This window comes from Mercenaria mercenaria, chromosome 16 (genome assembly GCF_021730395.1).
Source record: "Mercenaria mercenaria strain notata chromosome 16, MADL_Memer_1, whole genome shotgun sequence".
NCBI lineage: Eukaryota > Metazoa > Mollusca > Bivalvia > Venerida > Veneridae > Mercenaria > Mercenaria mercenaria.
Window position 1 is genome coordinate 50,968,051 of NC_069376.1, and position 24,461 is coordinate 50,992,511.

The 24,461-nt window shown below is 28.8% G+C and overlaps 1 protein-coding gene across 1 annotated transcript in view; it reads left to right on the forward strand.

The window, feature by feature from the left end:
• Positions 1–1,613: 1,613 nt before the first annotated feature.
• Positions 1,614–24,461, forward strand: part of LOC123541318 (perlucin-like protein) — a 30,096-nt gene continuing 7,248 nt past the window's right edge. The window contains exons 1-3 of the mRNA XM_045326741.2: positions 1,614–2,025; positions 5,085–5,173; positions 5,907–5,997. Coding sequence (XP_045182676.2) covers positions 1,686–2,025; positions 5,085–5,173; positions 5,907–5,997 — 520 coding nt within the window. The 5' untranslated portion in view covers positions 1,614–1,685. The remainder of the gene's footprint in view (positions 2,026–5,084; positions 5,174–5,906; positions 5,998–24,461) is intronic.

A 24,461-nucleotide genomic window follows, 5' to 3' on the forward strand; every position in this document is an offset into this window, starting at 1 on the left:
GGGGCTCCATACCTTAACATAAAGACATACTGAGTATCTTTATATCGTAAAAATGCATCTCATTGTGTTAAAGAGATATCACTATAACTTACAGAGATGTCCCTTTAAATATCTTGATATTTCCTTTGTGGAAGTCTCGATGTGCCCGTCGAAGTCTGACCGCACCACACCCAATTGTCGAAAGCAATTATGGAAAACAGTTCCCTGTCCAACATTATAGATAGTCTCGCCTACCTCGGGGAAGTTGTCATTTTAAGCCCAGGCTCGGCTTTGTGCAATTACTTTTAAAGAAGCTGTCCAGCAGCAGTTTATGGTTCTTTCCAGTGTGTTTCTCTTCTACAAACAGACAATATCCGCCGTTTAACTTAAATTTAACTAACCGTTAAAAATGACCCCATGACTGATCAAAATTTAACGACCGGTCAATTTTCAAGAACATTTTGATCAAAATTTATTGTTGAAATGTTGGTGGGGTCAGTTCTTAACGTTGAAAGCGGACCTATGGGGTCAATTTTCAACGGGGTCAATATTTAATGTTACACCGGCATAATGTGCGCTATCACTGTAGTTAATCCCAATCGTCCATAAATGACCCAAATCCTTTATTTACAATACAACTACATGTATAGTTATGGCAATGATAGAACAAAAACGAGTCGATCACTATCTGTGCTTATTTGTTACGTTATCAATATACCAAATCATTTTGACAATATGCGAATTTAAGATGGTCCTAAAGGCAATTGGAAAAGGAGATTTTTAACTAGTTCAAATTTGCTGATATTGTAGGCAATGCAGCATTGCATTGTAACTATATATTTGCTACCGAGCGCAATTTGGCGTTAAAAATCGTTTGTTTCCAGTTACATGCTCAAAATAAGGTAGGTAGGTCGGTATCTATTTATTTATTTATTTTTTTTTTTTGAATTTTCTTTATTAAGTGGGACTTTTCGGAAATTATTTTTGTGCCAAAAAAATGAATACAAATAAGGGGCTAATGCATTTAGAGCAGCACAAAGATGATTTCTTATATCTCTGACCATGTTTAAAGTATAAAAAGTGCAGTTTTGCAACTTTTTATCAAAAAGGTGGAAAAATATCCAAGACTATAAAACCATTTAGGGTCGGGCCAAAAATTTAGGGAAGGTCGGGATACCGGAAATAAACATTTTTTACGCCTTATGGTAGTCTATATGCACAGCAGAACGGTTTCTTTTATATGGGATAGCGTTCTTGGGACGTCGCTTGTCATTTTGTGATTTTGTATTTGGAAACAGTATAATAACGAGCATGTGTATGTTATACTGACAAAGCATGTCTTTGCTTCATTTCAATGCTGCAAGTCTCGCGGAAAATACTTATTAAACTGACTTGTACCACAAATGTTAAACAGGGTTTAGCCGAGACTTTTTTATCATATGGTATAAATCAATGATTCTGAAGTAAGTATTGGCCTTATTTAGAATTGAAAAATAAGGTGTGTAGTTCTTGTTTGTTTTTTACATATTATCCCGTTGTTTTACATGTAAACCAAACAATAGCCTTACCCTTTCAATGTTTAGTACTTCTACCTATGACGATAAACACCATATGCTAGGATAAATAGAACGTGATTCGGCGAGGTTTAGCAGACGCGTTTTCAATTTCAGAAAGGAAACATTAACTTTTTAAATTCCAAAATCGTCATGTTGCGATTAATATCTTTCATTTTCGTTTGTGCGTTGTTTAATTGCGGTTTTTCTAAGGAAGAATCGTGTTCAAGATTTGAATTTTTGGAAAGGTTACTTGAAAAGATGGCTAAAATGGAATTAAATTTTGATCAGTTGCAAAAGAATGTTAACACCGCTCAAAATGCCATGGATACTGCATTAAAATCGGCTGAAACTAAATTGGAAACACTGGAAATCAAGTCGGAAGCATTTGCTGAAGGTCTTGCGGCTCAAATTGAAAAGTTGGATGAGCAGGTCACTGCAAATTTCACATGTGCTTTGACCAAGAAGTTATCAGAAATGGGGATTTTGTCAAGTAAGATACAATATTTTCAGATACAGATACAAATTTTATTTAAAATCAGTAGTAAAAAGAATAGATAATATTAGCTATGTGTAGCTTTGGACCGATAACGAATAACAAAAGTACAATTACATCATAATAAAAGCGTAAATGATAAAAATATTATCAAATTACAGTCATACACACAAATTTGTTTAACCTTTAGCCTGCTAAATTTCTAAAATGGACTGGTTCATTATTCAATGTAGGTAGCAATACCATTTATCATTCGAAGGGGTATTCACTGAAAATTTACTTACTGAACAGCGAACTGTATACATGGATGTACAGGCTGATCATAGTCTGCACTGGGTGCAAAGGCAGAATCACTTGCCGCCAACAGACCAAAGGTTAAACATGCAATGCAAATGTTAATCGTGGTATTGGCCTAAAACTCTTTGAAAGCAAATATGAAAATATGAAAAAATAAACACTGATGAGTTTTTAGAAAATGATGTAGCCCATCTACATTTACTACATCAAATCTGATTTGTTATAATTAACAGCTGCTAATTAACAGCTGCATTTCAGAAGTAAATAAAGGAAAAGGGGATTAAAAAACACCAAAATTAACAGGCAATTCATAATAAAAAGGTGCTTGTAGCATACTTAAAAGTGAATATTAACCAGATTAATGACTAGCACATGCATAATATAAAGCAAAATGAACTTTACAAGACAGGTATTTAACATGTAAACACAAAGAAAACAATAGGCTTCTTGTAACATATAAGATAAGTATAAAGCATTTCAATGAACATTTAAGCACATGCTTAATCCTAAGCAAAATGGAAAAAAAAGATACATATTAAGACTGATAGAGGGTGGATACTTCATCGCAGGTATTTACAATGTAAGCACAAACAAAGGACAATATAAGGTTAGAAAGCAGGCATAAATAAATAAATAAATAAATAATTATGTTGAGTTTGGCAGTACTGAATCGGAAAGAGTTGATGCCATAACTTGAAGTCGTTAGCTGTATTTGAATGTCTGAAAGAGTAAGGGGATTGTTTAATAGTTAACAAATTATTTAGGTAAGAAGGTGTATCTTTATTAGATATTTTATAAATACTTGTAAAGCTGTGGCGCCTGACCGTCGGTAAGTTAAGATTTGTACAATAATTCACAATCTGTAGATGTATAATCTAATTATAAATGACACGGAGTGCAGATGATACAGAATTTTAGGGTTAACCCTTACCCTGCTAAATTGTCCTTCTTTCAATTTTGACAGTACTACCGTTAAAAGTAGTGCTCACCAAAAATACTGACTGAATTACGAACAGCGCAGATCATGATCAGACTGCACGAATGATCAGATTGATCATGATCTATCTGGTCGCAAAGGCAGATTCAATCGTTTTAGCATGATAAGAGTTATCTTCACCATAAAAATGCCATGTAAGCGGACAGCAGTTAAAGGTCCACTACTAAAACCCGAACGAGTATTATATGAAAACCAGAGTTTGTAGCTGAGACTTCCTATTTACTGAAAATATGGCCCACTGCATCGGTTCTGACCAAATAGTCATGAATATGTTCAAGAATAACTAACAAATAAACAAAAAATGTTGCCTATGTCAAACCGAAAGTATGCTTTCCGACTGCTTACGAACCCGTCGAGCATCTTCGGACTTTTTCGGAAGAATCCTCCGAAACGAGGCTATAATTTATAAATAGATGCAAAATATATCATATGCCCAAACGATAACGTGATTTTTACAAACTTAGCACATGGAATTCAACAATTTTGTAACTCACAAAAACTTCATGAAAATCATTCTTATAATACAGGTAATATACAGTTATCCTACAAGTTTTCATAAGGACAATTCAGGCCCTTCCCGAATAAAAGTGTTTTTACAACGTCGTCTGTAAACTTTTTCAGTTAATCTTTTTTCAGTATAATTTTAAGAATATAAATGAGTAACTGTCTTACACTGCAGAAACAAAGTATGATTGAAATTTACCTAAATACACTCATTTATGTACACATGGCTACATTAATTTAATAAGATTTTAGACATTAAACACATTGTCTTGGCCTAATATATGTCACTGTCAATTTTAAATTTAAATTTTGTACATCTCATATTTTTCGTGCAAGTCGTGCATAATTACCATCATGGAAATACAGTTATTTTGTTGCGCGTCTTAAATGGATATTCGTTTGAAACAATTTTAAAATCACGTGATCCCGAAGAATTTCCGACCGATTACGGAAAAGCGATAAGCACGAAAGTAGGACAAAATGACCACCCATGTCAGTGTAAGAAAATACAGAAACAATCATTTGTTTCTCTGTACATATGTTGATTTCAAGGAAATATTGCACGGCTATCGTAATGTTTAGTACTATATTTCAAAATGTGTAGTCTTTTTTTAAGATTTATGTCTATTCATTTGTCTTTATTTTGCACCTTTAAATATTGACGTTATAATGAGTAATATGTTTGTCCTACCTAACTTACATAGTTTATTTTCAAAACATTTTAACACAATTTAACTTTCAAAACTAAGTAAAATTTTAAGAAATGTATCTGGATTAGTTTTCATTTGATTGATCTGTCGTTAAATGGAATAAACCACACATTTTAGGTGAAAAAAAAAATCTTTTGAAAATCCATAGAAAGCGAGTAGTCTTAAAGTAACAAGTGGTAAAAACTTATACTGGCATAGGACTATTACAAGATATTCTTATAAATAACCAAAGATATTGTGCAGAAGAATGCAACCCATCGCAACGCTTTTGAAATAATGCAGAAAATTTACTTTTTCTTGTATTTTTACCAGTATCTAACTTAAATTTTCACCCAATATATAATTTTTCAGTGTCATATATACTATCTTTGCTAAACTTGGTGAAAATGAACATGTTGAAAATTTTCCACCCAATCGTGGCAAGTAGTTTTGAAAATGCAATAAAATTCAAAATCTCAAACTGGTATGCGAAATGATGTACAGATTTGTTTTGATTTGTTTTGTTTTGAGCGATATGGTTATATTCAGCTATCTGTTTATTTAACCAGCTCCGACGGCTTGTCCAGACGGATGGATCCCGTTCCAAAACTCTTGTTACCTGTTCGGAGACGATGACGTCATGTTTAACGATGCTCAAGTAAGTTACTTTTTTTTTACAGAGACTCCAGCATGCAGTGTACCCCGAACTGTAGCATTTCGTTTTACTTCTTGTGAATAAATGGTCCAGTTGCTAAAATCCCACTTTCATTCGCCAGACTGGAAGTGCATGATCGTGAAGATGTGCACTTTATTGTAAGAAGAAAGAAAATATGAATATTTAAGACATTTCAGCTCAGTATGCATTGGCTTTCTAATATAAGTTTATTATTGTCACGGGGTCCGTGTTACCTTGTGTCTTTTTCTCTCATTTTAACCCGTAATTCATGCTGGACACGACTGAGTTCGTCTTTGCGACCAGCGTAGATTATGATCAGTCTGTAAATTCGTGCAGTCTGATCATGATCTGCACTGTCCGCCATTCAGTCATTATCGTTTTGGTCATATTTTAACATTTAATGTTTTTGTCCAAATTGAAAGATGGACCAGTTCATTATAGAAATTTAGCAGGATAATTCATAACATAACAACCCGGTTCGGTTCGGTTCTACGACGCAACAAGTTGATTTACATTCACGTTCAGCGATGTAAACATTGAGGTACATTGTGTCATACATACAGTACATTAAGATATACAACCCATTACTATGTGTTTAACATAATACCTTGAACTCATTGATATAATTAAATATTAACGTAACTATTGATCATTTTAAGTGTACGTTTGAAATTCATCCCATCATTTTCAAAATCTATTTTATACTTCATTGCAGAAGTTCTGCCAGACATTTGATGCCAACCTGGTGAACATTGAAAGTCCAAAAGAAAACAGTTTTCTTAGGAGTCAGTTGAAGAAAAGGAAAGGTACATAAATGTTCTTACTTTTTATTAGCAAAGACAAATATTCTAAAACTCATTATTTACATAGACTTTCAAGTAAAATGTATCTACATGTATAACATTTGTCGAAGGCTTATTGAAAACAATACCTAACAGATTTTCAAATTACGTTTTCATGCTTCGAAACTACACGTGCATTTGCATGATCATGAATTGTCAATAATAAGACATCTTATAAAAGTAGTTCATAATTACTGCAGGGCACTCATTACTCCAGAAGTATCGTATTAACATGAATTAACATGGATGTTTATATTACCTGGCACATATGTTCTCCATGATAAGATAACGTGTCAAACCGCATACCCCTAGCTCAAAGGTCAAAGTCACAATTGGAGGTCAAAGGTCTTTGTTTTTTTTTCCTGTCCGGTCCAGGACTTTACAATCCTTAAAGGAATTTTTATATTACTTGGCACAAATGTTCACCAATATGAGACGGAGTGTCATGCGCAAGAACCAGGTCCCTAGGTCTAAGGTCAAGGTCAGACTTAGAGACCAAAGATCAGATAAAAGGATGACTTTGTTCAAAGCATTTCTTCTTAAGGCAATGAGGGATTTTGATGTAACTTGATAAACATAATAAATAACCTACATCTATACAAATATAGTGGCATATTTCTGCCATGAGATAGGTAGGCAACTATCGTGATAGATTAAGTAAGATTATCTAGAGAAAGCGAAGTTTTCTGTAAAGATTATCTCAATAGTCGAAAGTTTACTGGAAATAAAACTGCGATACTTTACAGCAGTATCTCGATATGTCCACAGATGCTACTTATTAACAAAATAGCTATCTTGATACTTTCAACAATTATCTTGATATTTTAAACTTTGAAAACTTTATCTAAATAGCCTAAAAGTAGTTTATAAAATACCGAAGCGAGCGTTCGACCCCACTTGACCTATAACCCCTTGGTCCGGACTGGCCAATGCCAGACAATTTAAAATCCACAGGTTTTAAACCCAATTAAAAGTTTTAAATACATATGATATAGATGAGTTTACAAAATAAAATATATTGTTTGAAAGAAAGAAAATTTACTGATAATATAAACCCCCATTATGTTATAACAAAAAATGGGAGAAAAATGATAAGGGCTACTTGTTCATCTTGTGGAAAAATGAAATCAAAGTTTGTTAAAAGTACAGGGGGTAATTTAGATATTCACAAAGCAATGTTACCTTTATTACCTAAGAAAGGTTTAACACTTCCAGGATATAATTATTGTGGGCCAGGAAATCCCCTAGATAATGGACCCCCTGTCAATGAACTGGATGCAGTATGTATGGACCATGATTTTTGCTATGACAGTGGTGTAAAAAAGGGTACATGTGATAAGCAAATGCTTTCCAATTTAAATAAAACTAAATCAAAAACATTTGGAGAAAAGATTGCAAAACATTTAATTGTGAAACCTATAATTAAAACAAAATACAAACTTGGGCTGGGACAAAAGTCAAAAAAAACGGGAAAAGGGGGTAGAGTATACCCCCGGAATCACTGCAGAGCCGGTAACTCTGAGCTACCGCTGGAGCGATGAATTAGCAGAAGAATTACACAAAAACCCAATTAAAAGAAAATTTAGGAAACGAAGAGTGATAGTTAATGATATTGATGATACTTGGTCAGCTGATTTGTTGACATGCAAGCTTTTTCAAAATATAATAAAGGAGTAAAATACTTGTTAACCGTTATTGATATATTTAGTAAATATGCTTGGGTTATTCCATTAAAGAATAAAACTGGAGAATCTGTTACTGAAGCATTTGAAAAAATAATTTTTAGAAGGACGATTACCAGTAAATTTATGGGTAGATGAAGGAAAAGAATTTTGTATAAAAAGTTTGAATCATTTTGAATAAAAATAAGATTAATATGTTCATACATTTAATGAAGGAAAGGCTGTAGTAATAGAAAGATTTAATAGAAGTTTAAAAAGAATAATGTGGAAAATTTTTTACAGCAAATAATACTTATACTTATTTAAACTTTTGCAGGATATGGTTGAAAAATTTATAACAAAACAAAACATTCTGGGTATAAAAATGACACCAACCGAACCCTAGCAAAAACTTAAATAAAGGTACTGTTTACTTTAATTTATATGGTGATTAAAAATACCAAAGAGTAAAAAAAAATTTTAAAATTGGTGATCGAGTTCGCTTAAGTAAACTTAAAAGACATTTGAAAAAGGATATACACCAAATTGGGGACAGAGGAAATATTATAATTTATAAAATTAATAATACAAATCCCAGAACATACACTATTAAAGATTTAAATGATGAAATAATTCAAGGTTCATTTTAGAACAAGAACTTTTACCTACTACACAAGAAGTTTTTAGAATAGAAAAAGTTATTAGACGAGACTATAAGAAAAAACAAGCTTAAGAAAAAAGGGAAAAGGGTTACAATAAAAAATTTAATAGTTGGGTTCCGTTAGCGATCTTGAACAAATTTAATTTAGAAATAAAAAAGTTTAATTATATAAATGAGCAATAAAAATCTAATTTCTAATAATGGAGTAGAAACAATAGATAAATTTTAATTATTCACTTAACTAAACTAGCGCTGCTTACAGAAAAAGTTATAAGTTTTGCGAAGAGTAAGTACTGGTTTATAAAATTACAGCGGGTATTTTTGGTTGCTCAGCGCATTAGCACTTGTTCCAGCTATTCCTGTTTTTGTAGCATTTTGCTGGTGCTGTTCCATCAGTAATTACCATATTTACTAACAACTAAAACTTGACGACAAGAAATTTATTTTAAAAACACATCATCACAAAATAAACAACTTATAACAAAAGCACGGATTGGAAAAGTAAATAAAGAAGATCCAAATAAAGTTATTCAGGATATTTTACAATACTATTAGAAATGCAAAAAGAAAAAAATTTATTCAACACCTCTTGAAAAGCATATGAAGGAATTTAAACTTAACGGATATAAAAGTAAAAAAGAAGAAGAGCTGTATTAACTTTAATTAAAGATTTTTTCATAAGTATTTTATATAAATGAAAAAAATTTATATCAGTTGAAGGTAATATTGCATCGGGAAAAAAGTACGTTTTTAGATATTATTAAAGAATATAATCCAAATTTTTTAATATAATTCCAGAACCAATTCACGAATGGCAAAATGTTATGGACTTTGATTATAATTCATATAACCTTTTTGAACTTGCTGCTCAAAAACCCTTTCCAAATATTTATTTCCTTTTCAGTTAACAACTTTAAACAGTCATATAAAAATGTTATCTTCTGCAAAACAGTTTGATGGTGTTTCTGTCCTTGAACGTTGTTATTTTAACTAACAGTAACGTTTTTACAAAACAACATCACGACAACGGTTTTTATAAATGACCCCGAGTGGGCAGTATACAATCTTTTCTTAACTGATCATATTATAAACCATACGGAAAAAATCCAATTGATGGATTTGTTTATGTTAAAACCGACCCAGAAATATGTTTTAAAAGACTTCAAAAAAGAAACAGAAGGGAAGAAAACAAAGTTGGTTTAGATTATTAGAAAAACTACAAAAATTTACACGAAAAATGGTTAAACAGAATGTCTCAAGAAGGTATTAAAATTTTAACAGTTGATAACAATTTAGAAAAAATGACTTTAAAATCTTATTCAAAAGATATAGATAATATAAACAAATTTCTCAAATCAATATAATTTCATTAGGTGCGTTTTTAAAGATTTTTTTCTATAAGTATATTATATATAGATGGTTAATAGAAAGGTAGATAGAATGATTTGCCAAATATCTAGCACTTTAGGAGAAATAATGAATCCAGATAAAAATTCATATAAAAGTTCTTAAAAGAAGAAATGTTATTAAATCAAAACTTGATCAATAGTTAGCGATGAATATAAAAACACGTTATTGATAAATTACAAAATGTTATAGATCCTTATCTTTTAAAAAATAATTATTTGAATGGAACTGTGGTTGTCTATTAATGAAGAAGAAAGTGCTGAAAGATTATGTGTTTGTCCCAGACCAAATAATTTCGAAACAATCCTAAAAAAGTTATTGTAACCGACTGTGATACTAATGAAGAAAAAAATAAAAAAAGAAATTTATGCAGCGTCTAAAGGCCTTGGTATTAATTCTGGGTTAATAACAATGTGCTGCAAAGGAGAAACCGAGTAAAATGTGGAATATCAAAAACTAATGGAAAAAGATATAAATTTAAATATTTTAAATTCTTCTTAAAGATAGTTTAAAACTTTATTTATTTTATTATTTTTTTAATTATTTTTTTAATCCTTTTTTGCTTAACGAATTTTATTTTCTAAATATAATATATAGAGGGAAATCGAGAGATCTACAAAACAATATTATAAGAAATTTGAAATTAAAATTACATATAGACAAGATCCAAAGAACAATTATTTTTAACTAAAAACCCACTCTTATGAAATACTTAAATCTGAACTTAAAACTTTAAAAGGTATAAAAATAAACGTTGTTTTAAAAATAACTTTTGCAAAAATAGATAAAACTGATACAATATATAAATCAGCTTATTTTCAATCAAAGGCTTTAGAAATTATTAACACAAACGAAATAAAAAAAACTTTACATCAAGCTTTTGATGAAATAATAAATAAAAATGGTAATTGGATTTCTGAAGGAAGTGGCTGGAGAATAGAGTCATTTGATGTTTCATTATATAAATAGATATAAGTATAGTCCATTGGCTGCTTCAAGTTATTTAGAATTACCAAACCATTACAAAATTCAATGAAAGGATTAATAAATATAAAGAATATGATAACGAATGTTTAGATGGTGTCATTTAGCTTACAAATTTCCTGTTGAAAAACCCCCCCAAAAAAATTTCAAAATATAAAAAAACATATAAACGATCTTGATTATACGGGAAAATTAAATTTCCTGTTACATTAAATCAAATACCTAAAATAGAAGTTTTAAATGATATTTCATTTAATATATTTGGAATATGAAGAAATAGTATTTATCCATTGTACATATCAAAAACAATACGAAGACACTGTGACATGTTGCTAATTACTAATGATAAAATAATGATAAAATAGCTGATGATGACTGTAAGCCTTCAAGAACTGTAGTCCAACATTATGTTTGGATAAAAGACTTTAATAGATTAATGAATAACAAAACCAAAGACCCAACATAGAAAATATTTTTGTAAAAGTTGCTTACAACATTTTACTAAAGAAAGAATATTAAATGAACATATTCCAAATTGTTTAGCTATTAATGGTACCCAAGTGTAAAAATGCCAAAAGAGGGAAGTAAAGTACAATTTAAAATTATCATAAAGGTTTAGCAGTACCTTTTGTAATTTATGCTGATTTTGAATCAATAACAAAAAAGTTTTAACTGCTTTAAACCATCAACTGAATCTTCATTACTGAACCATATCAAAATAAAATAGTTTTGTAGTTTACGGCTATAAAGTTGTTTGTTGTTTATGACGATAAATATACAAAACCCAACCCAGATTTATAGAGGTCCTAAATGCAGTTTATAAGTTTATTGAAAAAATGCTTGATGAAGAGGAATATTTTAAAGAAATATTTAGTGTTAATTTTAACAAAGAACTAAGAATGTCTAAAAAAGATGAAAGTGAATTTAAAAAAAAAAAGTTTTGTCATATCTGTGAAAAAGAATATAAGGAAAATGAAAATCCTGCCCGGGATCACTGTCATATAACAGGAAAATTCAGAGGAAGTGCCACTCAGAATGTAATATTAATTTTAAACTAAAAACATAAAATTCCTGTTATTTTTCATAATTTAAGAGGTTATGACGGCATTTTTTTATTGCAACAAATAGGAAAATTTAAAAAAGAAATTAATGTTATTCCTAACAATATGGAAAGATATATGGCATTTTTTGATTTCTGACTTGGTTTTTATTGATTCATTCCAATTTATGTCTCAATCTTTGGGATAACTTAGTAAAAAATATTCCAGAATTCAAATATTTATCTCAAGAATTTGATTCGAAAGCATTAATTTATTAAAAAAAAAAGGTGTTTATCCATATGATTACATGGTTTTCATTTAAAAAATTCAAAGAAACAGAATTCCCTTTCTAAAGAAGAGTTTTATTCAATTTTAATGAAACACAAAATATCTGACAACGAATAAGAACATGCTAAAATGTTTGGAATAAATTTAAAATTAAAAACAATGGGAGAATATCACGATCTATATTTAAAAACTGACGTATTACTTTAGCTGATGTATTCGAAAATTTTAGAAAACTATGTTTGGAGTACTACAAATTAGATCCTTGTCATTTTTTTAGTAGTCCTGGTTTAGCTTGGGATGCAATTTTTAAAAATGACTGGAATTAAGTTAGATTTAATAACTGATATTGATATGTATCTTTTTATTGAAAAGGGACTGAGAGGAGGAATAGTTATATTTCAAACAGATACAGTAAAGCAAACAATAAATATATGAAAGATTACAATCCAAAAGAAAAAAATAAATACATTATGTACCTCGACGCCAATAACCTTACGGTTGGGCTATGTGTCAACCTTTACCCTCGGGAAACTTTAAATTTATATCCGAAAAACAATTTAAGAAATTAATTGCAAAAGGTAAAACTAACTTTATAGTTGAATGTGATCTTGAATATCCAAAAGAATTACATAAAACCCACAACGATTATCCTTTAGCTCCTGAAAAAATTAAAATACCAGACAATGGCTTTCTGATTATAGTAAAAATATTAAAAACGAATTTGAAATAGGAAAAAGTAATGTAAAAAAATTAGTTCCAACTTTAATGAAAAAACAAAATGTATTTCATTTAAAAATCTTGAACTATAACACAATTAGGGTTAAAAGTAAAAAAAATACATAAAATATTAACTTTTGACGAAAGTCCTTGGTTAAAAAAGTATATTGATTTTAATACTCAAAAAAGATCTAAAGCAAAAAATTCATTTGAAAAGGACTTTTTTTAAGTTAATGAACAATTTTGTATTCGGTAAGACGATGGAGAATTTACGCAAGAGGGTTAATATTAAATTAACTCATGATGAAAATATTTTATTAAAATACATAGCCAAACCTTCATTTGTTAGTTCAACGATGTTTAACTCTAACCTTTTTGGTATTCATAGAATAAAAGAAATTTTTGTTATTAAACAGACCTTGTTATGTTGATGTGCATTCTAGATTTATCAAAATATTTAATGTATGATTTTTCATTATAATTACATTAAGGAAAAGTACGAGGGTAATTGTAAATTACTTTTCACTGACACTGATTCATTATGTTATGAAATAAAAACCAAAAAAGCATATGAGGATTTTTATAAGGACAAAGATTTATTTGATAATAGTGATTACGATAGTAGTCAAAATTTTATTTTGATAATAATAAAAAGTAATTGGAAAATTTAAAGATGAAGCTGCCGCATTCCCATTGTTGAATTTGTCGGATTAAGAAGTAAAAGTATTCATATTTTATTAGAAAACGAAATTAATGTTAAAAAATGTAAAGGAATTAAAAAACTTGTTTTTAAGAAAACAATAGTTCATAAAAATTATAAAGATACTTTGTTTAATTCAACCCAAAGTAATCACACCTTTAAAGTTATTCGTTCTGATAAACACAATCTTTTCCAGTTATGTTATAAATAAAACATCTTTATCATGTTATGACGATAAAGATATATTCTTGATAATGGTTTTGATACATTAGCTTACTCTTAAATTATAGAACCAAAAAATTGTTAACTGAATATTCGTAACTTTTTAAAGAATTAATTAAAAAGCATCATCCATTTTAAATTCATTTGCATATTTAATAGAAATAGATTCTTTTTTTCTTTTAAATTTTTTTACATGATAACTTTGAAAAAATTACACTTTCTTTTTTTTTATTTGTAATTTAGCTTCTCCTTTATCTAATTTAATTGCACAACAAGAATAATTAAGATGCAATTTTGTTTAATTGCCACAATATTACCGCCCTGAACCAAACCAGGACTAGCATTTACAGTTTGCCATTGAAATAATCCACCATCGGTATCTTGGGTATAACTTGTTAAAAACAATGGAGGTTTTCTTATTAATTGTCTTTCTATTTTATTTACTTTTTCATTTATATTATTGAATATTCCCATTATATTAATTATTCCAGTTAATTTACATGCCCCTTTTTTATTAAAAAAATTTTATAATATTTGTTCATTTACTCTTTGATTATGAATTTTTAGTATTTTAACAATAAACATACAACGGTATTTTAAATCTTGTAATTTTAATGAAAAAAAAAACAATAATCCGCAAAGCATACTTGTTTTGTCTTGATATTGAACATTGTTGTATTTTACATTTGGTATATACTGAATTACTTCTTTTGGTGGAGGAAGTCCAAATGGATCGAAGTACAAAGTATTCAAGTAACAAACCCAATGTGTTCCAGGACCAATAGAGTCATCTAAATTGATTATTCCACACTCGTCCTTTTCTTTTAATTTTAAAAAATTATTTCTACTAAATACACCCCTAAAGTTTTTAAATTTTTATTGTTTTACCCATTTTTTCAATTTCAAAGTTAGAAATAGGTTTGTTTATAAATTTTATTTTTTTTTTTTACTATAGGAATTCGTCTGTAAGGTCTCCTTTGTGAATCAATCTGTAGTCCTTTTCCACTCAACAAAGATGTAATCAAAGGGAAATTCCTAGACTAGCAGCCAACATACCTAAAACCCACCGTCTTTTTTTGTTTTTGTGTTAATTTAATCACTCCAGATCCTACTAGTTGCTTTCTTTTGATTAGGTGTAAGATATGGTGATATCTATTTCTCTTATCATTAGCTACCGAAATCATACCATTCCCAAGTAACTTCCTGACACCATACTGGCTAGTCCAGACAAAGCCCAATTTGCCTAGAGGGACTAATTTTTTTGGGGAGCTATTTTTGCTCCCATTGGAAGAATTGTTTTTCCTAACAAACCAGCCAAAGCTCCTAAAAATCCACCATTTGACCTTGACTGGACATTTGTTTCTTTGAATTGTAATTTCTAATCCTTCTTATTTGCAACAGCTTTTTTAATTGATTAATTTGTGTTTTTGTTAAAGTAAAGGAAAGTTTTCCATGTAATTGTTCTGTTTTAATCTAAAAGTATGTGGAATTTTATTATTATAAGCTTGTGCTAAATTTTTCTTTTGTCCATCTGTAAGGTTAATTTTATATTCAATATAATTTGATGTCATTATATATAATTTATATTTATTTTATTTAAACAATAACAAGTTCATTTCCAAATAGTTTTTTTTTCAACTGTTTCTTCATACAATACAATTGTGTAAACACGAATATTAGCTGCCGGTGGAATATTTAATTTAGCTGTTAATATAATATGCTTAGATCTTCGTAGTTACTTCCTTTTTATATTCTAAGTTAAAATGAACAAATCCAAAATAATTATAAAAATTTGATCTATTTAAAAGACTTCCAGTAGTCTTATTATTTTGTTTATAATAATAATTAATTACATATCATATATTCTTGATATACTTGTGTATTCTGTTTCTGGATAAAAAACACCATTACCACCTTCAAGACGACAGGAGCTCAAAGTGCAATTTTCATTTGCTGCATTAACTTTAAATATATCTAATAAATGCGGGTTATGTTGTTGTGAATTACTTTTGTCAGGTCGTTGTAAATAAAAAAAATACATGTTGTGGTTTTGTTACACCGCCGTTATTCAAAAGTTATATTAATTTTGTTGTGTATCAGTTGATTGCGTCATCATTTCCCTAAGGTTTTGACCATCTTGCTTTTTTAAATCTTTCAGTAGTAATTAGATCAAACCCAAATTCATTGAAAATTAAACGTGGAACCTATAGAATTAATTTTGTTACAATTACTCTACCACATCAGTAGCATTAGCTCTAAAAAAATTTTTCATCATCATCTGTCCCTGTAGTGTTATTTGAATTTGACTTGGAGGTAAAATATTAGTTTCTAAACCCTGAAAAAATGAATAATTATTTAATGGAATTTTAGTGTTTACCTCTTTACCACCTTGGATCAATAAATTCCTAGAAGCAAAACCACTATTATATCCAGCTTGGTCATTCCTACTTTCAGCAACAGCAGTAGTATCTAAATAAATAAACTCATTTGTTCCAGTTGATTTTGCATAATCTTCAGATAGTTCAACCAAACTCTTTACATTTGTTACTTTTTATAAATTATTACAATCATATACAATTTTCCATTTTGTTTAACCACTAATTGATCAATTAATGAAGCTGCATTATTAATTAGAGCAATTTTATCATCTCCACCAGCAACATAATTATGACCATTAGCAAGCTTTTACTTAAAACTTACTTCAAAATAAGCATTTAAAACCCAATCAAAATTGAAATTTTATCATTAATTGTAAAGGATATCCGTTTTTTTGTTGTTTAACATTATTTCCCCGGACAGATATTAAAGCTGTATCTAATTGAATAGGAGTTAATTCATATCTTTCGCAATATTGTTTTGTTCTAAACATGTATAATTATATATTATTTTATTTTTTATAAATTTAAACTGTTAATACGTTTTTTGTTGGGCTGGAGTTCCAGATCCTGAAATATTCTAAATTTATTCTCATATGAATATCCTACTCCTCCTTACTATTTTTACTATAATTCTTTTCTTTTTAATTCCTTGGCAATTAAATTTCCAACTGCTGGAGCAGGTTTCTTTTTAAGTTTTCAACAATTTTAGCTGCAGCTAAAAATTTCCAACTTTTTGTTCCAACCTTTTTGTTCCACTTTCAAGTGCTGCTTTTCCCGCTGTTTCCAAAGCTTTTTTTCCAGCTGTGCTAATTGAAGATGCAACTCCGCTTGAAAACAATTTCGTTAAAGTGTCAAAGATACCTGTTCCGTGTTTTGATTTCTTTTCCCGTGTGAGCATCAACATAAATAAATATTTCCCTTTTTTTTTGTCATAAACTTTTTGTACATTATATAAAACTAAAATTTTAAAAAAAGTTTTAATTAAAGTTTTAAAACTTTTTGTTTTAATTAATTTCTTTTAAAATTATGTAAACTTGTTTCAACCTCATTAAAATTAATTATTCTACCAAATACATTTTGTAATATAAAAATTCTAATTGAATTATAATATATTTATTAATTTCAGAATAACCAACTCTTTTTGGGTTCTTTGTAAATGGATAGCTCTTGTTAAATCGCAGTACTTAAAGCATAGATAATATCACTGAAATTACCATCACAAGTGAATTATCAATAAGATCACAATGAATGTAAATTGTATCCACAGAGTTAGTTATATTTGGTGTTTTTAGTTCCCCATTCAGTATTGTCTAATTTTTTTTCTCAAATCCAAGCAATGTATGAAAATTTTATGTTTCCAAATCCCAACTTAAAATTACCTGTAATTTAAAATCAAATCTTAAAACTACTTAAATCAAATTCCAAAAATTATTGGAGCAATTTCTGTTTATTAAATTCAAAATCATCATTACTTATTAATGTTTCCCTAATATAATTATTAATATCTGTGTAACTGTAAGAAACCCTTTGTAAATATAATATCTTTCCACTCTGTACCATTATTGTAACGAATTCTTTTATTGTCATATTCATCACTAATATTATGCCCAAGAGTAGGTCATAGTGTTAATACTATCCAAACCAACAACATAAGTTTTATTTTTATCTAAAATTAAAGAACGACTAAATCTGATTGTAAAAACACTCGGAGTATTTTTATTAAACTTTAACTGTTTCAGAACTTAATACATTTTTTGTTCCATTTATATATTCAAGAAATAATTTTTATATAACTTTTCATGTTGTTCTGGTAACAATTTTTTCATTTTTAATAGTTTCATCAATTATTCTAATACCTTCATTTTTTTAGTTCTTCATTATTATTTCCAGCATTAATTGAAACCCCAAATTAACTCCAAGTCATTAACCAATTCTTTTGGATTACATGGACAAACGTCATAACCGTGTCCCCTAATTACTTTTTTAAAATTTTATAGATCTTTTATTGATAGGTAATCCCTGATTTTTCTGTTAATTCTTTGAATATTTTTCTTGAAAATTGAATGTTTTTTATTATTGTTATATCTTTTATTAATCAAATCAAATTAAAACATCATCTACTTTAGTGTTAATTTTCTTCTTTTCCAGTTTCATCCTTAGCAATTAATTTGTTTTGACCATAAAGTTTATTTAAGTTAATAATTAAATTACCATATTGTCCATTTGGTAAAACTTTATATGGGTTATGATATCTTATTCCTTTTCCAAATACCTCTGAGTCATTAATCATTTTTGATAAGCGTTCACCATATCTTTTAAGATTTTTTTTGTCTGATTTTAATTCCGAAACATACTCACCTGCAGCCATAGGTTCTGCATCTTTAAATTCAACTATTTCATCTGGATTTTTTTTCCTGTGTTCATTTATTCTACGAGTACATTTCTTTAATTTTTCGGTAACCTCTTTTCTTGTTTTTATCCAATCATCTTTATCTTTGTTTATTGCTAACTCTGATAATACAGGTAAGTCCCAATCTGATAATACATCTTTATCAATATTTACATCTAAATTTGCCTCAAATTCTTCTAATTCTTCTGATTCTTCAGGAAATTCTCTAGTGTCTTCAAACTCATCATCTTCATCATCCAAACCCATATGATCTAATTCTTTTGGATTACATGGACAAACGTCATAACCGTGTCCCCTAATTACTTTTTTAAATTTCATAGATCTTTTATTGATAGGTAATCCTGATTTTTCTGTTAATTCTTTGAATATTTTTCTTGAATGAATTGAATGTTTTTTATTATTGTTATATCTTTTATTAATCAAATCAATTAAATCATCATCTACTTTAGTGTTAATTACGTCTTTTCCAGTTATTCTATCCTTAGCAATTAATTTGTTATGACCATAAAGTTTATTTAAGTTAATAATTAAATTACCATATTGTCCATTTGGTAAAACTTTATATGGGTTATGATATCTTAAATTCCTTTTCCAAATACCTCTGAGTCAATTTAAACATTTGATAAGCGTCACCATACTTTTAAGATTTTTTTTGTCTGATTTAACTCCGAAACATACTCACCTGCAGCCATAGGTTCTGCATCTTTAAATTCAACTATTTCATCTGGATTTTTTTTCCTGTGTTCATTTATTTTTACGAGTACATTTCTTTTAAATTTTTTGGTAACCTCTTTTTTTGTTTTTATCCAATCATCTTTATCTTTTTTTATTGCTAACTCTGATAATACAGGTAAGTCCCCAAACTGATAAACATCTTTATCAATTTTACATCTAAATTTGCCTCAAATTATTCTAATTCTTCTGATTCTTCAGAAATTCTCTAGTGTCTCAAACTCATCATCTTCATCATCCAAACCCATATGATCTTTCGGCGGTAATAATCGTATTGGTTCTTGGAATATTTTTGGTAACCCTGATATGTTTGTATGTCTTTCATTTCATCACCTAGTAATGCTAATTTGTTTTATTCCAGGTAATGCTTTTAAATTTACTTGATAATTGTTCTTTTTGACTTTCTATTTTTTCAGTAATTGGCTTATAAATTTTAGTATACATATCCCGATTTGTAGCTTTTCTTATTTTTTCTCTCATTATTTCTTCTCTAAGATCTCTCATCTTTTGCCCGACTAATTTTTTTTTTCTTATTTCATTAAGTTTTGATTGCATTTAAAATAATAATGTAAGATAATGTAAAAATAATGTAAAAAATGTAAGATAATGTAAAATAATGTAAAATAATGTAATATTATATAAATGGAAATTCCAAATTATGATACAAAAAGTGATAAATCCAATAACTTTACACAATTTTATCCTTTTATGCCCGAAATTTATGTTTTAGAATGTTAATATGTGGATCGTCTGGATCTGGGAAAAAAAAATACATTAATGCATATACTTCGAAAACCTCTTATATATTATGATAAATTTTTACTTATATGCTAAAAACCTAGAACAATCTAAATATCAAGATTTAATTAACAACTTAAACCAATTGCAAAAAAAATTAAAGTAGATCCAAATGAAATACTTGAATATTCAGCTGATCCCAACCAAATTGAACCTTGTGAAATCTTGAAAACAGAAAAACAAAAATAGTAAAAATTTGATGATTTTTTTATGTGAAGATAAAAAGTCAAAATGAAATAACAAAATACTTTATTCAAGGACGACACAAAAACTGTTGTGTTAAATTTTTTTAAGTCAGTCTTTCTATAAAACACCCCAAAAAATATTCGAATTAACTGTTCACATTATATTTTATTTGAAAAATCCAGGTAAAAAGGAAAATGAAAGGATTTGTAATGAACAAAAATATTAACCCTAACTCTTTTGCTAATGCAACAAATCAAAAATACGATTTCTTATATATTTACAAACCAAGGAAGTTTTTAAGAAAAAACTTTACTGGTAATATATAATGGGAGTTTTTAATGATGTAAAACAAATAAGTGAACCTGACAGTATAAAGTAAAGTTAAATTTGATAATTTATTTAAGTGATTATGCTACTAAAAAACAATACAAAAGCTTAGAAAGGACATGGAATCATATCTCACAGAAATAAGGAACTTGATAAAACAATGAACAGAGCAAATTTGATATGGGAGGTAATAAAATAATCAACCTAGGAAAACCAGATAAATCCACCGATGTAGTTTCAAGACGATTTATGTTTAAAAAAGTTCAAAGTGTAATAGATGACTATAATCTTGAAGATATCAAATCTATAAAACAGACATAGAAGAAGAAGTAAAAAAAATATTGAAGAATTAACAAAAGATTTAAAAAGGAAATTCATTATAATAGTTGAATTACAGGTAAAATTGAAAAAGAAATGAAAGCTATGGTTGATTCTATTAAAGAACTCGAAGAGAAATCTGATTTGACAGATGACAACATAAAAGAAGTATTTTGAGTTAATTTAAACATTTTTTCACCCAAATCAAGAATTAAAAGATAGTATGATTAAAAATGAAGAAACTAAAAGACAAGATTATTGAAGCTGAGAAAAAGTTACAAAATATGTTCAGTTAGAAATCAGAACAAAATAAATAAACTAAATACTGAAACTGAAAATAAGCAATAAAGATTTATTTGAATAATTTTCAAAAAAACTTGCAGAATATAAATCTGAACTGGAAAAGGCAGCTTCACAAAGAGGTGATGATCATGACACAGCATTAGATAACCTTAAAAAAGAGCTCAATTCTAAAATAGATGACTTTAAAAAACAAATTCGAAATTGGATTAGTATTGTTGATAACCGTCATAATTTAAAGTAGCAGACTTTAAATAATATTACAAAAAATTACAAGATGATATTAATGAATTTAATGCTAAAGTTGAAGAACATAAAATGAACTGGACTTTGTAGTTGAAAAATCAGTCAAACAAGGAGAGTTAACTACTGCTAATACTGAAAGCAATTAACATAATTAATATCAGCTAGAAAATTTGAGAAAACAACTTATAAACATGATTAATAATGTTGATGCAAGTCACAATAATAAAGTAAAGAAAGTTAAGTAAACTTAAAGGTTTATTACAAAAAGATATTAATGAATTTAATGATAAATTTAATGATAAAATTAAAATAATAATAAATGATTTGGACTCTGTAATTGAAATATCAGCTAAACAAGGAAATCAATTACTGCAAAAACTAAAAAGCAATAACCACTAATGTCGGAGAAATTACCCCTAATGCTGAAGAAATTACAAAGTAAAAAATTTTTCTTAAAACAAGAAAAAACAATTAGCTAAAAACAAAGAATTCTGTTGACAATATCTGCTTCTGAAGTTGCCACAACAAAACGACTTGAGATTTAGCTGAAATAATTCTTCAAACTTAAAAAAAAGACAGGAAAATAGAAGAAAGGCTAGAGGAAGTGGGACATGAAGTGTTTCTCTTTGAATACTATTATAATCATACTTGATTACATACAAATGAAAAAGTATTTGACCGTCGTGGTGCCCGGATATATTCAACATATAAAAATATGGCCGATCTGAACTAATTTTTAAAAATATTTGAAATAAGACCTGGAATTATCGTAGATTATAAAGATTTTATACTCATAGACCAAAAATATAAAATAGATGTACTAGATAAAGCTTTTTAGGTGGATTATAGTCAGAAAAACCGGAACTTATATAATAGATATTAAGATTTTATTAAAGGGTGCGAGCCCTATAGGTGAACCGTATAAACCGATTTAAAAATCCAATATCACATTTTATATTTAGGTGGCGGAATTATAGGCCTCAGGATGATGTTTATTTTTTGATATATTTGGTAAGTAAATAAAAACAGCTGAGACAGCTGAGGACTTTTACACTGATAGGTTAATATCTATGTAAAGAAAAAATTTAAAAATTTTTCTAAAACAAGGAACAATGTTTGATATTCATCCTTATGATGATTCAGCATCTACAGAAGTAACATTTATGCTTTTTATGGGGAGTTTTCATCAAATTCTACATTTTCGGATGAACCAAAGGACAGTGATTGATATATATACCTGTGGTTAAGTATAATAACATACAATATTAAGACAAAAAAAACACCCTTTGTGGGTTTTTTGTTTTATTTTCAAAAATGTTACAAAATGATATAAACATTTATGATTATGTATAAAACACTGAGAGTAAACAATATAAAACATAATAAATAATTCAAACATGCATATGTCTAAAGGCATACTCAAACGGTTGAGTGATTTCAGTTGTTTGGTACTTAAACTTGTAATACTTGTTTAATAGTTTGTTAAAAAATGCAAAAGCCGGGGTTCTGTACATTTATTTTAAACCCCGACGCCAGGTAGAATTTATTACGTGCACACCCGACGCCGGGGGGAACCATTAGTCTTTCCTAAGAGACCTCATATGTAAAGGGTCACCATACAGCTGGTTTTTTCCTAAATCACAAACCTGCCCGGTTTTGCAGCCAGAATCACCTTCAACCCCATTGTTCTTGCCTCCCGAAACCTTCGAAACTAGAGACAAGAACGAAGTAAGGCAATTCAGTGCTATTTGTAAAATAATCAGTTAGGTTAGACAGTACATCAGCTACACACCTGTCAAATTGATATATGGTGCATGTTTGTAATTGTTTATTATATCAAACCCACACGTTTTATACGTCAAATTGTCAGATAGTACATATATATGATGTTAGAGAATGCTATATATTTGGCTGTTTTTAGATATCTGGGGGAGAAGTGGTCAGAAGGGCTTAGAAGTCCGGCTGGACTTAGACCTAGTAATGGGTCTCGTAGATATTAAGTTAGGTTTTAAATATGACACTTGTTAAGACTTAAGAAGTTACGAAATAAATTATGAAAGTATGTACGAAATATTCTACTGTGCAAATAAATATCAAAAACGTTCAGACTCGTGTTTGTGTCGTGTGTTTGTGTACGCTACACAACATCTTTCAATTTTTGGAGCCGCAGACAGGATGACGAATATCAAAATGGGTTGTGCGACATTGCCAAGCGAAGTACTACTGCCAACGACGACACGCTGCCAAGCCGAAAGAAGAGAAACTGTGAGTTGCCATTTTACCTATCTTCTAGTGCAATTTTGCAAGCTAATCTTTTCTTTTATTAAATTTTTGTTTCAATTTTTGAACAACATTTCAAGGTAAATTCATTTTTGATTAATTGTTAGACACCAAAAGAAATGTAAATTTATAAAATGATAAAACCTAACTCATAATATACAAAATTCTTAAAAAAAAGAGTAAAATAAATAGAAAAAAAAACGTAAAACAATAAGAAACAATGTATTGAGGAAAATACTCAAGAGACTGAATTAGGAAATGCAAATGTGAAAATATTTGTTTTTCGAAAATTTTACTTGTCATTTTATGTTTATTTTACTTGTTCCATATGATATTCGTTTCCCTTATGGCCACATTTAAACAGTTTTGAGCATTCCTGCATTGACAAATTGTTTAAATGAAGGAAGATGGATTGTCCTATGAAACTTGTGTTGTATTCATAGATATGCGCAAAATGAATTGTAAATAGTTTCTGTTGAGGTTATGGGTAATATTTCATCACGAATATATGTGAAAATACAAGGAACGGCTGAAAACTAGTTAGATATGCGAAATTCGTGTTTAAGATGTTTTATGCATGAAAATGCGTTGTTGGGTTAATTTGTCATTGCTGAATAAATGTGTACATGGTTATTGTACTAAAATATGGTTACTTCGGGGCTCAGTAAATAATAGGTTGGTCTGGTCTGTTGTGCTGGAAATATTTTGAAGCCTGATATGGCACAAGAATATGTTTATTATGCAAAAATGACTTGATATTGTCGCTGGAACAT